Genomic DNA, 15682 nt, shown 5'->3' with positions numbered 1-15682 from the left:
TCTCCCCTTCCCAAAGGTTTGCTAGTATAAAGGAAAATGAAGGTTGAATTTAGAGCTGAAAAAATCTCACAGTAACTAGCAGTATTCAGCTCAACTCACATTTGAACACTCCTGTTTGGTAACATAAAATCAGCCTCTTGGTAGGAAAAAAGGAGGCTAAAAGCAGATTGATAAGGAAAAGAAAGCAGTAAAAAAGCAAGGATAAATGAGGAAACAGGTCAAGTAGACGACAGAATAGTGAGGAGTTTTAAGGTTAGAAAAGAAAAGCATACCCATACCCTTTTTGTGCTAGGTGAGACTGCCTATAAACTGTTCTCATCCATGTTAAGAGCATTTTTCACTACTCTATAAATGAAGACATTGCCAGACTATGCTGTCCCATCAAGGAAATGTTTCCACTGGTTGGGTCACAGTCACCCTTGAATGCCAGATCCTCACAGCAGAATGAGTGGAGATCCAGGGAGACTTAGAAGCAAATGGAGGACAATTGAGAAAGAAAAGAAGTGAAACCAAATGAAAATAAAAATCAATTCAGCTGAACCGTGCTAGGGCAAGCAAAGTACAAAGAGTCAAGAGACAAAGCAGGAAACTATAGACTAGTGAGATTAACATCAACTGTAGGGGAAAGCTAGAAAACTATTGAAGGTGAAGGGGAAAGGCTCTTTCAAAAGATAAAAACAGCCTGAGATTCCAAAATCATTAACCTAGCCCATCCTGTTCTATTCCACCATAAGGGCTATCGGCTTGTCAAAACTAGAAGCAAAGGAACTTTTATTATAAAACCGAGAGGATATCATGAGAGCTGTTGTGTAATAGCAGATATAAAAGATGGAGTCAATTGGTTTTCTTTTCATCATTTTGATAATGTACCCTTCTTAAGAAAGACTAGAGAGACCACTAAGGGGACGTGCTAGAGGATACAAGATTGTAGTAAAGGGATAAAATAGTTTCCTTTAGTGAGGACCAATAGGTTGACTTTGCTTTTATACAGTTATCTAATCCTAGGGAAACCCAAATTCCTAATCCCTAGTTGGGGCATATTACAGCAAGATGCTTCTGGAACTGTGAACTGGCACAGTAAATACCTACTCTCACCAAAGGAAGGGGTGATTGAACTACATTCACTGTGCACATCTGAGCCTGTACAATCATCTTGAGATAAATCCACTATGGCGAAAGTAGCATGTGATGGACGGACTTCAGTCTTGTGCTGCTTGGGTTATAGAAGTCTAAACATATAATCCTGAAATTACTAAAGGAAGCAAGAGCAGAGCATGTCTTAGAAAGTTCCTTCTCCCATAGAACTCCTCATAGTGCTTGTGTTCTTCTGGGGACTTCTTGCTTCAGGTCCCATCCATTAGAGAGGTATGTGCCATGGTTAGGGTTGCCAGCTCCGGGTTAGGAAATACCTGGAGATTTGGGGGGTGGAGCCTGAGGAGGATGGGATTGGGGAGGGGAGGACTTCAATGGGGTACAATGTCATAGAGTCCACCTTCCAAAGCAGCAATTTTCTCTAGGCGAACTGACCTCTGTCACCTGGAGATCAGTTGCAACAGCAGGCGATCTCCAGTTACCACCTGGAGGTTGTGAACCCTAGCCATGGTGGCTCAAAGGATCAAACTACATGTGGTGCTGGAGTTACATGTCTGGAATTCCAGGCATAATCTGTGACTTTAAGAAGCAACCATGAGGGGTCCCATATGATTGGGGCTCATATAGTCCTGTGAAGGGGTGTGTGTTAATTCTTCCTATATGTGCTGCTTCTCAGCTCTCCCCCCCCCAACACACACATACATACACACCACTTCATAGACTTCTTTTTAGCCCCAGTAAGGAGCCCCTGGAGCAGAGTGGTAAGCTGCAGTACTGCAGGCCAAGCTCTGCTCACGACCTGAGTTTGATCCCAATGGAAGTTGGTTTCAGGTAGCCGGCTCAAGGTTGAGTCAGCTTTCCAACCTTCCAAGGTCGGTAAAATGAGTCCCCAGCTTGCTGGGGGTAAAGGGAAGATGACTGGGGAAGGCACTGGCAAACCACTCTGTTACCCCATAAACAAAGTCTGCCTAGTAAACATTGGGATGTGATGTCACCCCATGGGTCAGGAATGACCTGGTGCTTGCACAGGGGACTACCTTTACCTTTAAGGAAAAAAGCAGGCACAATCTGGATAGATCTTTCCCCCTTCTGCTTGATATAAAACCAAGATGGGAGGTTGTGTTTGACTGGGGAAATAGAATGGGGAGGAAAAGTTCATCCCACTTCCTCAATATCATGCCTATAACACATATTGGGTAGGATCCTGCAAATAATTTCTGCATGTGCAAGGGAGGTATTTTTTGCTGATTTTCCTTTCCAGTGGCAGACCTCCAACTCATCCCCACACTGTTTATAGGGCCCTTTGTTCCCCAAAAGCAGAATTTGGGGATGAAGTTTGGACTGCAACAGGAAAGAGGAGGCAGAGAAGTCACAATCCACTGATAGCAATCCTTCCATTAGCACAGATATTTGATGGGATTTAAGGCATTGGGCCTGTCTGCAGCTGCTTTTTACAGCCAAAATTAATGTCAGGGAACTGCAGCATCATGTGACATTTCATCTAGAGAAAGGTTTCTACTAAGGGTGGTGGTGCCATGAGAATCTCACCATGCAACATCACAGTTAATCTTTAGAAGGTTATTGAAAACTTACCTATTCTGCCAGGCTTTTGAACACAATTAAAGCTGCAGTAGCTTTAGGTTTTGTTATACTTTTAAAAAAGTACTTTTGACTTTTATTTGTGCATTTTAATATTGAATGGCACTGTAATCATTTCATATGTGTTTAATGTATATTCTTTATTTTGTTGTGCAGTATTTCAAACGTATTGTAGAACAAAGATTGATAAAGAGTAAAAATAAACAAATGGAAACTCGACTCTAGTACTTTATGTACCTAAATAATCACAGACCCCGGGGGGGGGGGCATTTGGGAATCATTGTCTTGCAAGGTAAGGGATTGCTGCTCTTCAATCTCATATAGTTAGCAGTGAAAGATAATGGAACCAAGCTAACAAACATTTCATGGTTGGAGTTTGGGCAGACGATTAGTTGAGTATGCCGAGCTATCTGCTACTGAATATTAGAAATGCTGCTCTAAGCAACATCTCCGGGCTGTGGAATCATTGGATTATGGCAAAAAAGGACAGCTTCTGCAACTTTGTGCATGTCTCAGGTCAGGGAGCTGCACAGAGGGTATCAAGCCAAATTCACTTTCACATCCAATCCGCAGATACCATCATTTTGAGATTACAGTATGCCACAGGTAGAAAAATAGTTAATTCAGTTCTTTTTCCCCATAGGGGACTTGCTAATCCCCTAGAGAAATGGAAATATTTCTCAAAAATGAAATCTAAATCTGCAGTGATCCTATCTCTTCAGTCAAGGCCCTGTCACCTCTTGCCATCTTTTGTCTGGCCTGTTTGCTGGGCTTGCTTAGAGATAGGAAACCATTGGGCTGTTCTGGAACTTGCTGTTAAATCTTAAAGCTATTCCTGCTGCTGAACACAGATAAAAGGCATTTTTAAAGTAGCAAATGTAGGGGAAATGAAGAACAGTGCTTGATTGGACTGATCAGCTTGCTGGATTTTTTTCCCCTTTAGAAAAGGACGATTTTCCTGCAGTTTCAGTTTAACCGGTCATTGACAAAAAGTTAAATCTAATGGGATCTTTATTTAATTACTTTTCTTCAATTACCAAGTGTGACATATTTAATGAGGACAGCTGTTTTGAGAACTGCAATGACTCTCCTCAGAATTCAGTCCGAGAATACTGTTTTGACAATATGCATTTTTGGAGCAGGCTCCCAAACAAAGGCTGAGATCTTATGCATATCTATCTGAGAATAAGCCAAATTGAACAAGACTTAACTAGGGATATGCAGCTTTAAAAAAAATTGTATTTTTTGGAACCAGGTATCAACAAGAAAAAAATCAGTATTCCTGGTTTCTTGGGTTCCAAATACCAGATCAATTCTGATACTTTTTATCTCCATTATTCCCTATGGGAAACAGTATCAGGGGGCTGGAGGGGCTGTTTTTAAAGCTGCTGGTGCCAAAATTACGGTGGAGCTGATGGTGCCTTTAAATCACCACCAAATTTCAAGTGATTTGGACCTCTAAGTGCCCCTGAACAAGATGCCCCCAGTCATCCTCCACTGATTCTATAAAAAACCCTGTAAAACCTGAGAATCCATGCCAATGTGCAACCCAAGAATTTCCCAAGCCACACAGAATGTGAATGCTGTTGCAAGCCTTGCACATGTAAAATCAGAGAATCAAGCCAATGCACAACCCAAGAGCAGTAATATTAAACCCAAGAATCCACTGCAAAAAGGGAACCTGTCATGAAGCAACTTGAGCAAAGAACACAACATTGTAAAGTCAACAATAACAATATAAAAGGGCAAAATCTATGGCAAATCCACCTGACTAGCCAATACCAAGCCTGGGAAAACACAGACACTTTGAAAAAAGGAAAGAAAAAAGAAAGAAAACAATCCTGGAAGCCTTCAAATACTGGCTCCCAATACTCCTCGTTAATACTGAATATTTTTGGGATTTCTTGGGATCCATTTACCAGCATCCTGGAAAATCCTGGATACCATCCAGAGACCCAAATATTTCTGAAAAATACTGATAAGTTATTTCTTGGACATATATTCAGCTCATATATATCTGAATGCATATTCCTAGACTTAACTTCCAAGCAGATATGCATATGCTAAAACTACATGAATATCAAAGTGCCTACAAGTTTCCTTCGCCAAGTTCCTTACCTCATGCCATCCTTCAGACAGTCACACTAAAACGATTGGAGAGTGACATCAGGGATTGTCCTTCCACAAGGAAAGTGACTCCCCAGGTTCCCTGAAGAGCAACTAGCTTTGACAGGGAGCCACCCTGAGAGGGAAAGCAAAAGGGTAGGCTAGCCACTCTCACCCAAGAACCTTTTTGAGCGAAAATGCATGGTCGCTTTATCCTCCTTTAATCCCTGTTTCAGCCAGGATTCAGCCAGGATTGAACACATGTGTTTCGCTTAATGTGCATTCGATCCTGGCTAAAACAGGGATTAAAGGAGGATAAAGTGACCGTGCGTTTTCCCCCCTTTGTAAGTTGAATTGCAACCATTTCCTGCTCCCTTTTTACTATTGAGTTGGTAAACTGATGGCCTAAACTTGGCCAAGGGATAGAGTTGTCAGGTCTCAGGTGCACTCTTCATAAAGAAGTTTGTAGTGTATATTCAGTATTCAGATGTCAGTCTACTGAATGGCATGTGACCTTTGCCTCTCTCGCCCAACTCCCATTTCTGGACACTGGGCAAAAGTTGTTTGATAAAGTGTATGTGGTGTTCTTAGCTATAGCAGTGGCTATGAATGAGTTGGAAGCACTGCCTGCTTGGAGATGTAGTATGGTAAGACAGGGAACAAATCTGAATGGAGATTTGGCCTGGGCCTATGCTGACTCACTGAGTGATGCAGCAGTTGTTATGCCCTTTTTAGAACTACAATAAAACTTGTTTGGAGGCATTACTATGACATACCTTGGCAAAGTGTCCAGTCTTTTAACAATATTTTCAAAGTTTGCTAGATGTTGACAGAAGCCACAACATCTTGCAAATTGTGGCTGCTGGGTCTTGCTCATTTTCTTGCAGTAGTGCAGAATCTGCCCGTTGCGCTGTGCCTCATGTATCCAGGTTCATTATTTTAGCTTTGGCTGCAGCCTCAGTGTACTTCAGAATCTTGTGAAGGAAGAGGAGGAGACCCACATGCCACCCAGAAAGGAGGAGATGTCAGTAAATGAGATGATGAGAAGAGAAATGGCCAGAGGACATTCAATGCTGGCTGTGAAAATTGGCTGCAACCCAAACCAATAGATTCCTCCAAATGTGTCATAATCGCAATATTGAAAGGAGAATGTGAAAGAAGCATTGATTGTCAAGGTGTCTTTTCTGCAGGAAATGATTCATTTTAAGATACAGCACCTGTTATTCTGATGTTGTTAAAATAACAATTTGAAAAGACCTCTGGGAATCTCTATTTATCTAGTAACTCTAACAAAAATTCAGTCAGGCTCTAATGAAATTCTTTTCAGAAGCTATTACCGCTCTAGTCTACACTTCAAAACCTATGCTCTTGAAAATTATTATTTTTTTACCTGAACGTGTAAGATTCTTGTCCTTGTTTATTGGAGGATGAAGGGGAAAGAAAAATTAGACATTTAATATGGATGGGGGGAAAAGCAAAAGGAAAGCATCACATCTTGCCTTAAGTGAGCTAATGATATTTATTGTTTTGAAAAAGGCAGAACATGTGCCCTAAGAACACAGTAGCCCTAAGCCAGCATGGTGTAGTGCTTAAGAGCGATCGTTTGGAGCGGTGGACTCTGATCTGGAAAACCGGGTTTGTTTCCCTACTCCTACACATGGAGCCAGCTCGGTGACCTTGGGCTAGTCCCAGCTCTTAGAGCTCTCTCAGCCCCACCTATCTCACAGGGTGTCTGTTGTGGGGAGGGGAAGGGAAGGTGATTTTAAGCCAGTTTGTGTCTTCCTTAATTGGTAGAGAAAGTCGGCATATAAAAACCAACTCTTCTTCTTCTTCAAACTTGTGGTTGCCCAGCCTCCCAAAGGATACATTGTTTAGAAAATGAGGGAGTGAAATATATTTTGAGGTTATAGTGGACAACAGTGTGTGTGTGTGTGTGTGTGTGAGTTAAGTGCAGCCCAGTCGCTTCCAACTCATGGCGACCCTATGAATCAATGCCCTCCAAAATGTCCTATCTTTAACAGCCTTGCTCAGGTCTTGCAAACTGAGGGCCATGGCTTCCTTGATTGAGTCAATCCATCTCGTGTTGGCTTTTCCTCTTTTCCTGCTGCTTTCCACTTTTCCTAGCATTATTGTCTTTTCTAGTGACTCTTGTCTTCTCATAATGTGAACAAAGTATGATCGCCTCAGTTGAGTCCTTGTGGTTCAACTGGCCTCAGACCAGGGGCACCCCTATGGACTAGCCAGCAAAGGGTCTCCCTCCCAGGTTCCTCACTAGCCAGAGCCTACTTTGCTCTGCTTTATTTTCAGTCAGCCCCCTAGTGCACCCTAGTGCAGAGTTCTCAAGAACTCTGTGCCCACTTCCCTTACTGTAGTCTACCCTGGGTTATAAGACCTTCTGGGAGCTGGCCTTGCTCTCCCCTGCTACTGTAGCCGTTTGCTTTCCTCCTCTTTCTTGTCAGAGCTTTCTTGCTGTCTTCTCTCAGGCCTCCCAACCTCCGCTGCTGCTTTCCACAGCTGTGTGTCACCATTTGCCTTGGAGTTGGCCACAGCCCTCTCAGTCCTTCCCTTGGCCAGCCACCTCTGAGGCCTCCAGACAATCCTGCCTTGTTCCTGCGAGGGCATCTTTCGCTGCTCCAGCTACCTCTTGTCTTGTCCCCTCTCCCAATGCAGTTTCTCTGGCTGTTATCTCACCTCTCCTTTTCCAGCCTCCTCCCTCTTTCTCAACACTTTCCTTTTAAAACTGTGTGCTCCTCTGCCCTCCTTCCATTGATAGTCTCCCTCTTCTGGCCCTGCCTTGTTTACTTCTCACTGTGCTGCCAAAGCCTGCCAAATGCCGGTCAGAGCTTGGGGGGGGGGGTGAACCGTCTGCTACACACCCCTTCCTTTAAGTCCCATCTGCTACAGACGTTTTATCTTCTAGAGTCAGTTCAGGCTTGATTAGATCTACAACTCACTTATTTGTCTTTTTGATGGTTCATGGTGTAAAGAAACTGGGTTTCCCAATTTCTTTGGTTACAATTCCTTGGTTCAGACCAGGGCCTGGTATGACTTGATATTAAACTCAGGAGGCCTAAGAGAGGCAAATGGTTCACTCAGCAATTTACAGCCGTGAGAACGCACTTTCGTTTTGAGGAATGTGCTTTGAAGGAAGGGGGCAGAGCATGCCAAATGCAAACTATTCCACCTCCCTTCCTCCCTAATTGAAGGTCGTTAGTTACCCTAGTAACAAATCTGTCGGCCTTGCTCTTATCTCTGACCCGAGGATCTCCAGGTGTTTCGATTGCTGCAGAATCAGAAATGCCTTGGTCATCCTGACGTGATATAGGGGCAAGTGTGACACATCAATCAATTATAGGTTTATGACTCTCTTTGCATTCTCATTGGCGTATTAGGGCCCACGTTACTGAGAATGTGAAGATAAAAGTAGACCTCGTTCAGATAGAAATCATGAACTTTATGGCTATGGCGGGTCCATGCCTGACTTCATCACAACTCATTTTGATTTTGCCCTTAAAGGGGGAACTCTTGTCCGATTGACTCTGGAAACTTGCATGCTGAAAACACATGAGCCTTTGAAGAAACTGGTAACTTGTAACAAAACCTCTTGAAATCTTGCCTTAAACTTTGCCAAACATTTGAACCTAAGAACTTGACTGTGTAGCTAGATATATTAAGCTTTGTTATTTTTGTGCTTTAAATGCTTCACAAATTTTCCTTCTGTAACGAGCACAAACCTTAAAATAAATCTTTAACCTATATTGGCAAATAATCCCACCCTTGTGCAACAAGCAAATATACCAATACAATGGAGCAATACCAGCACCAAGCTACTATGATAGGGATATCATCCAATCAGAACAGTTGGTCCATCTTCCTACCAAACATAATTTTCCAACTGTCATTTTTGTGCAACACCTTTGTACTTCTTGTCTTAGGCTTTGGAAGCGTTTTCTGGTTTTTTTGTCAACACGGATCTTGTTTACATGACCTATTTTGTTTGTTGTTTGGGGTTGCGCTCACCACCTGCTTAGTTGGGCAAAGACTTTGCTAGCGCATACAGCAAGGCAAGACAGAAAGAAAGATAGGTACAGGCTGGCATCAGGTTACATTCTACCACCACCCCACATACCCCATGACAGAAATTCCACCTAAAGGTAGGGGAAAGGCAAATGCTTTGTTTGCACAGACAGGCAGGCAGGCAGGCAGGCATGGATGCAGATGAGAAAGAATAAGGGCAGGAACCCCAGCTGTGTTCTTTCATGCTAGGCTGCATATCCTGGGCTGCATATCCACTCTGCAGACCAAGTGAGTGATAGAATGAGAGACTTAATGTGTCTCTCCCTCCCAAACAGTAACCAGATAATTCATTTAGATGCATTTAGGAGACACAAGAGAGATCAGTGGTGATGCAGGATCATATCATATCTTCTTGTGAATGAGAATAATTGATTTACGATGTGAAATATCTCAGATGTCTTACTTCAGATGAACAAACAAGAGTTGCACTATTTATTTGGCCTTCCTTTGGCTTTCTAAGGAGCTTAACACAGGACCCAAATTCTTGCCTGCTTAAAATTTGAACTGGAATAGCCAAGCATACTATTTTATCACAAGCATGTGAAAGACCTCTATCTGATACCCTGGAGAGCTGTTGACAGTCTGAACAGACAATACTGACCTTGATGGACTAATGGCCTGATTCCGTACAAGGCAGCTTTATAGAATAGGTGATAAAGGACAAAGACAAATGAAAACACAGAGGGGGAAAAATAAGTCTCCATTCCTGGTTCAAACTCACCTTGGCACACAAAAGATGATGGTGTTTCTCCTGGGTGGACACGAGCAGTAATAAATACTACTTTCTGCTCTACTCCAGGGTGAAGATTTACTGTTGAGGCAAACAAAAAGACAGCACATAAGTCTTGAAATTAAGTCTCTACAGGACAAAAGGGCAATCATATTTCTAATTTGTATATACATGGACTAAACATTAAGCTTTGGATATGCAAGGCACAAACTTGGGGCCAAAGACAGGAGAGCTTGATTGAAAACCAGGGGAAACCTCTAAATATGCAAAAACAAAATTCATTCCCCCTCACTTCTTAAAGTATCAGGGCAAGGGGGGGGATTGGTTTCCCTTGCCCTCTGCAAAGATGGCACTTTATTTCCGATACAGGCACAAAAGCCTGAAGATTCTATGAACGGTTCACCAAATGGTCCTGAAATGAGGAAGTAGCTAAGTGAATTAAGAATCATGAGTAGGGGAACAGCTAGATGTGAGTCCAGTAACAGCTTAGATACCAACAAGATTTTGGGGTATAAGCTTTCAAGAGTCAAAGCTCCCTTCGTCAGAAAGCTTTGACACTCAAACATTTATATTCCCAAAATCTTGTTAGTCTCTAAGGTGCTACTAGACTTGAATCTAGCTAGAATCTACTGCAGACCAACAAGGCTACCCTTCAAAACTATCTTCAAGGGTAAGGAAGAGAAGGAAGGTTAAATTAGGGGAAATCCATTTTTCTTTTTCCTTCTCTCCTTCAAAGATTTTTGGATGCCTCATAACTGTTATTATTAAACTCTAAACTTTTATTGAAATGGTTCATAATTTATAAATAGGAAAAATTATACGTAATTTAAAAGGGGAAAAAAACTGTTCCAAGGTATTCTGACCATGCAGTGGAAACAAACCCATCAAGTTCTATATGTCAGGCTTATATAATCACTTTTTCTAGCATAAGTATGAATGCTAGCAATCACGTATAGAGTGATCTTTCAACTTTGTGCATGTGACTGCTTGATAAACCAATCATAGGTATCCACCAAATACTGAAAATCATATAACATGTCTGAATTTTATCAGAAATTTAAGGACTGGTAAGCCACAGACCACTGGTTACTTAAAGTCCTGTACATAAGAACATAAGAAAGGCCCTGCTGGATCAGACCAAGGCCCATCAAGTCCAGCAGTCTGTTCACACAGTTGCCAACTTCCAGGTGGGACCTGGACTTCACCCAGAATTACAATTGAGATTTCGACAGTAGAGACCAGTTCTCTGGAGGATATGGCATCTTTGAAAGATAAACTCTACGGCATCACATTCCTGCTGAGCTGTCTACTCTCCCCACACTCTGATGTTCCCAGGCATCATCTCCAAATCACCAGGAATTTCCAAAGCTGAAGTTGGTAACCCTATTGTGCAGGCCACATAATCTATGCATCAGAAGGGAGGGAATAGTAAATTTGTTGCCTGGCTCAACCACCATCAGTGTACCACCCTCTACATGTTGAGGGACACAACTGCATAGTGGCCTATGGACCTGCACCACAACACACAAAAGCTTAAACTGCTTGATCTATATACCAAATTTTTTTTTTCTGAAGTACAGCTTGTGGCACTGGAGTTCACGTAGGTAAGGTAATAATGTTCAGATATCATGTGTACAGAAGCAGTGGGGGCACAAAATACAGCCATGACCCACCCTCCATGTATACATTGAATTCCTGCATAGGCTAATGTGCTTACTATTGCGTATTACTACTTGGCAGTGATCTGTATTCATCTACTGACTCATGATTCCAGCCACCACATGGAGCAATATAAGTAGAGAAATCTGGTGCTAGAAGAGCATTTTGATATGAATTGGTTATTATTGTTTATTAATTATATGTATAGGCTGCTTTTCAGATAAACATTTCCCTAAGCAAATCAAGAAACACATAATCCTGCCTTCAGGTTTACAAACTATTTTAACATAGGTTATGAGGGGTGGACTCTAGGTTAAAATACCTGTTTACATATGAAGCTACCTGAAGAATTTGAAATAATTACTTAGGGAGCAAGCCTAAGCAGGTCTACTCAGAGGTCTCATGTTATTCAGTGAGGCTTATCACTACTAAAGTGCTTTATGACTGCAGCCTAAATCTCATTCAAGTGTATCTCACCTAGCTGTTGGAAAGACAAATGATGTAAGATTGTAAAAGCAACAGTTGCAGAGAATGAAGATTTTAGGCTTGCTGATATTTACATGTATATACATAGTAGGAAGTGAATTACATTGCTATAAAAACATGTAATTATTATCATTGTGTTCCATGGAAATAGTAATTCCCGGGGAAGATGTAACATTGATCAATACATTTTCAGTTCCTCTCCAGAAGTATCTGTCCAAGAGGCATGGGAAAGATTCTTTTATATTCTTTTAGTTTCTTGGAAACTCCTACAGCTGCTCAGCCTGCAGCCCAACCATTTATTTGGTGTTTGATGCGCTAACTTCACATATCTCTGGTGCAGATTTGAGCCTCAGAGGTAGAATAATCTTTGAAGAGAAGGACTCTGACAAAAGCAACAGCTGGTGGGGTCAACCCTGCCTGTCGAAGAAAAATGAGTAGCAGCAGAAAGGAACAAAATAATATCAGCTAAAACCTGATGATCAGGCAGTGGCATTAGCATTACCATGCAGTAATGCAGGAAGGCAGGGACAAATCAGCCCTCAATCATATACACACAGAAGAAGAACATTTAAGAGTGTCTACAACTTCAGTCATTTGGTGTTTGTTTTTAAAGATTATGTTTGACATTTAAAAGGGAATTATCCTTGTGACAGTTTTCTTTCCCCTTAATTTTTATTGTTTCTTCCATTCTACCTTATGAAACATATATAATGAATTGCTGATATAGACACTGTTTTTAAAAAGGAATTTAACCCTTAAGTCTGTGTCTAACAGTAAAACAAGAAATACTCAAACCTGTACGAGAGCTGCTCACACAAATGTAAGAAGAGGGAAGAATTCCAGGCATTTTAAAGACACCCACATATGGCTTTGTAAATAAACACAGCAGTGCTGTATTTAGGGTTAGCGCATTATGTATCTTCTCTGATCTTTTCCTTTGCCTTATTTGTTAAAAAGTCAAAGTAGTTACCACTAAACACACCAAAAAAAAAAAAAGTTTTCTTAACAGTCACTATTTTTCTTAACATATAAACATGAAGCAAGAGCATTTTTGCTGACTTTTTCAATCAGATATGGTAAAAAAATTAAAAACTGCTACCAAGAAATAGCATTCTAAGCAAAATAAATGATATTTTACACAGTCTTGCTGGTGCATCTGAAAAAGGCAAAAACATAATCTTCTTTATTGTCTTCTGTGTTAGATAACAAATCCTTTCTATTTTAGTACAGAAGCTAGGCTGCAAGAAAATGAAGGAAGATAAGAAGTGGGGCAGGTAGATGCTGGAATATACAATATATTTCTTTAATATAGAAGGAAATGGAGGTGTGTGGGGGTCAGAAGCAAGACTGACAGTTAAACATTTGTTTTGTCTCGTTTATCAGTGCAGAAAAATGGAAACATTTGGGCAAGTCCACACCCAACCCACTTTCAGTTCTTCTATGTAAGAAATATATCGCCACAGTATTAGGCTGATACTCAAACTACATAGCTGTTCAAGTCTTTGTGATGTACTGAGAAGGAGTGTTTAGGGAAGCCAAAAGTGTGGCTTCCGGGTGCTTGTCAGTAGCCCAGTTTACCCCTCCGGGCAGTGGGAGGAGGGTGGGGGAAGCCTCGGGGAAGCCATTGAGCCAGCTGGCTCCCATGCAGTGGTAGGGGGAAGAGCAGCGGCTTGCTGCTCAGCCTCCCTGGTTTTTCAGGCTTGGCCTGGCTGACACAGCTGGCCAATCAGCCCTCCCCCCAGAGGCTCAAATTGAGCCTATCTGGAGGAGGTAGGGGTGGGGCTGGGCTGATCAGTCAGACGATGGAGGGAAGGTTTTCCCTCTGGTATGCCTAGGAAGGTTATACGGAGGCACTTTACTGCCTCCTTCTTAGATTGCCTCTGTTTTTGCACGTCCTTCCCTCCCTATGTTAAAACCTTAACAGTCTTGTTAATTGTCACAACTTGGGCGGTGTTTAGCATGGGGCTGGAATCAGTTTTCGGGGGAAATGGCCTGCACACTCTTTTCCCATTAAGGGATTTTGGGGGAGGCTTAGGGTAGGACATGCCCAGCTCAGGGGCTGTCCAAACAGCCTCCTCCCTAGTGGTGGGGGAATCACCAAGCGGCTCACGTCCAGGTGAAACCATTGTTCTGCCATCCCTACGCTACTCCAACGGGCTTGCTGGGAGTAGGATGACAACAAGAGCATTGGTGTCATGGCCCCAGGCTCCGTCACGTCCGAGGAAGAATCAGAACAATTAGCAGTCTCTCCGGAGACTGCAGTGGCCGAACCTCTTGAAGCAGCAGATGATGAGAAACAGCCGATGGAAACAACAAAGCCGACAGAGGGGTTGCAGGTCCCCTCGGAAGAATGTTCTCTGGGAGAACAAAGACGGAGGAAGATGAGGCAGCTAATGAGTGACCGACGCAAGTCAGCACGCCTCCAAGCGAGGCGGCAAGAGTTAACAACTGCAGAAGAGGAGGGCAGTGATTAATTGCCACACCTGCCTCGTTCTGGAAACCAGCCTGATTTATGGAACAGGAAGACAGATGCGGTTTGTGGAAGCAACTTACTGATCTCTGGCATCGGACACTCCACTTCGGATTGCCCTGCCTGCTTTTGACTTCGACATGGACTTAGAACTCCGAACTGCCTTGCTAGTGACTTTGAACATGGACTGCCTACTCAGCGACGCTACTGCCTCGCTCCTGATAAGTACTCCCCCGGCTTGACTTCTAGACTGGACTTGACTTGTGCTTTCCCAGCTATCTCTCCCACCCGGTGCAGCCAGCCAGCTGCAAAAGCAGCAGCAGCTTCAGTTTCCTCCCCCTCAGCGACCTGCCACACGCTTCCCCAGCTCTCCCTGCACCGTGGTGCAGCTGCAGCCCTGCCTGCCTGCCCGGCCAGTACAATTGGGGTAGAATGATGTTACTGACTCAGCCCACATGCTGCACCAGTGCATTTCAGCCATTGCCAATTAAGCTGTGACCAATTTTCTCCAAATACAATTTTTCTGCTTAATGTTGTGGTGTTCAGGTTGCTTATTTAACAATGGTTACACTGATGGGTTGTTGGCCCCTATTCTCCTCTCCAGACTTAGCCCTGGAGAGGCAAGTGAAATGGCAACATGGCTGCAGGAATGACCTTTTATTAGAGACAGAATAAATGGGATTCCGTCATGTTGGTTTTAATTTCATCGTGTTATCACATGGAGTGCTAATCAAAAGTTAAAGTTAACAGAGAGTTTTCCCCTCCCCCTCCGGTCAGGGGAAAAAAGAATAACGTTGTCCACTTGCACTGTTTGCTATTTAAAACATGCCTTGGAATCTGCTGGATTTCATGGTTTCAAACACCACCACAAAGGGTGTGGTGTCACACAATTTGTACAATGATAATTTTGTTACAGAAGCCATAATTTAGAAAGTAATATGAGTCACATGGCATATACTGTATCAGAATCTAATCAGATTATTCCCCCACCTTGAGTGACAGTTTTTATGAAACAAGCAACTGATGAATTCTCAAATTAAATGTTGTTTTTAATTCCTTTATCAACTAATTTATTCACTGCCTACCCTATCCTCTGTAATAATCAGGGAAAGATTCTATTTTTGGGCAAGGTGCTCAAGTGGGTAGTAGCTATATAGTTTCGGTTAGTTTTGGAGAGGATGGGTTATTTGAAATATTTCATTATGGACTTAGGACTGGGTGTGGGATAGACACAGCCATGATTGCCTTAACTGAAGCTCTTTATCAGTGGGATGTGGCAAGTTTGTCTCTGTTGATTCTCCTGGACTTCTCAATAGCTTTCAGTACCATAGACCATGTTATCCTTCTGGAGAGGAAGCCGTGTTCAGAGTAGGAGGCACTGTTCTTTGGTGGTTTTGTTCTTATTTGACCAGCCAATTCCAGAAGGTGGTGCGGCGGGGGGGGGGGTTTGTTTCAAATAAATA

General features: G+C 42.6%; 1 protein-coding gene across 1 annotated transcript in view; it reads right to left on the bottom strand.

Annotated features, from left to right (window-relative positions):
* The window catches only part of BEND5 (BEN domain containing 5), a 1050378-nt gene that overhangs the window by 246693 nt on the left and 788003 nt on the right, over positions 1-15682 (bottom strand). Inside the window, exon 7 of the mRNA XM_056844383.1 lies at positions 9596-9685. Within this exon, the coding sequence (XP_056700361.1) occupies positions 9596-9685 (90 nt within the window). The remainder of the gene's footprint in view (positions 1-9595; positions 9686-15682) is intronic.

The sequence above is a fragment of the Euleptes europaea genome, chromosome 2 (genome assembly GCF_029931775.1).
Source record: "Euleptes europaea isolate rEulEur1 chromosome 2, rEulEur1.hap1, whole genome shotgun sequence".
Classification (NCBI taxonomy): domain Eukaryota; kingdom Metazoa; phylum Chordata; class Lepidosauria; order Squamata; family Sphaerodactylidae; genus Euleptes; species Euleptes europaea.
Note: the sequence above shows the minus strand (reverse complement) of the source record. Positions and strands in the feature narration are given on the sequence as shown.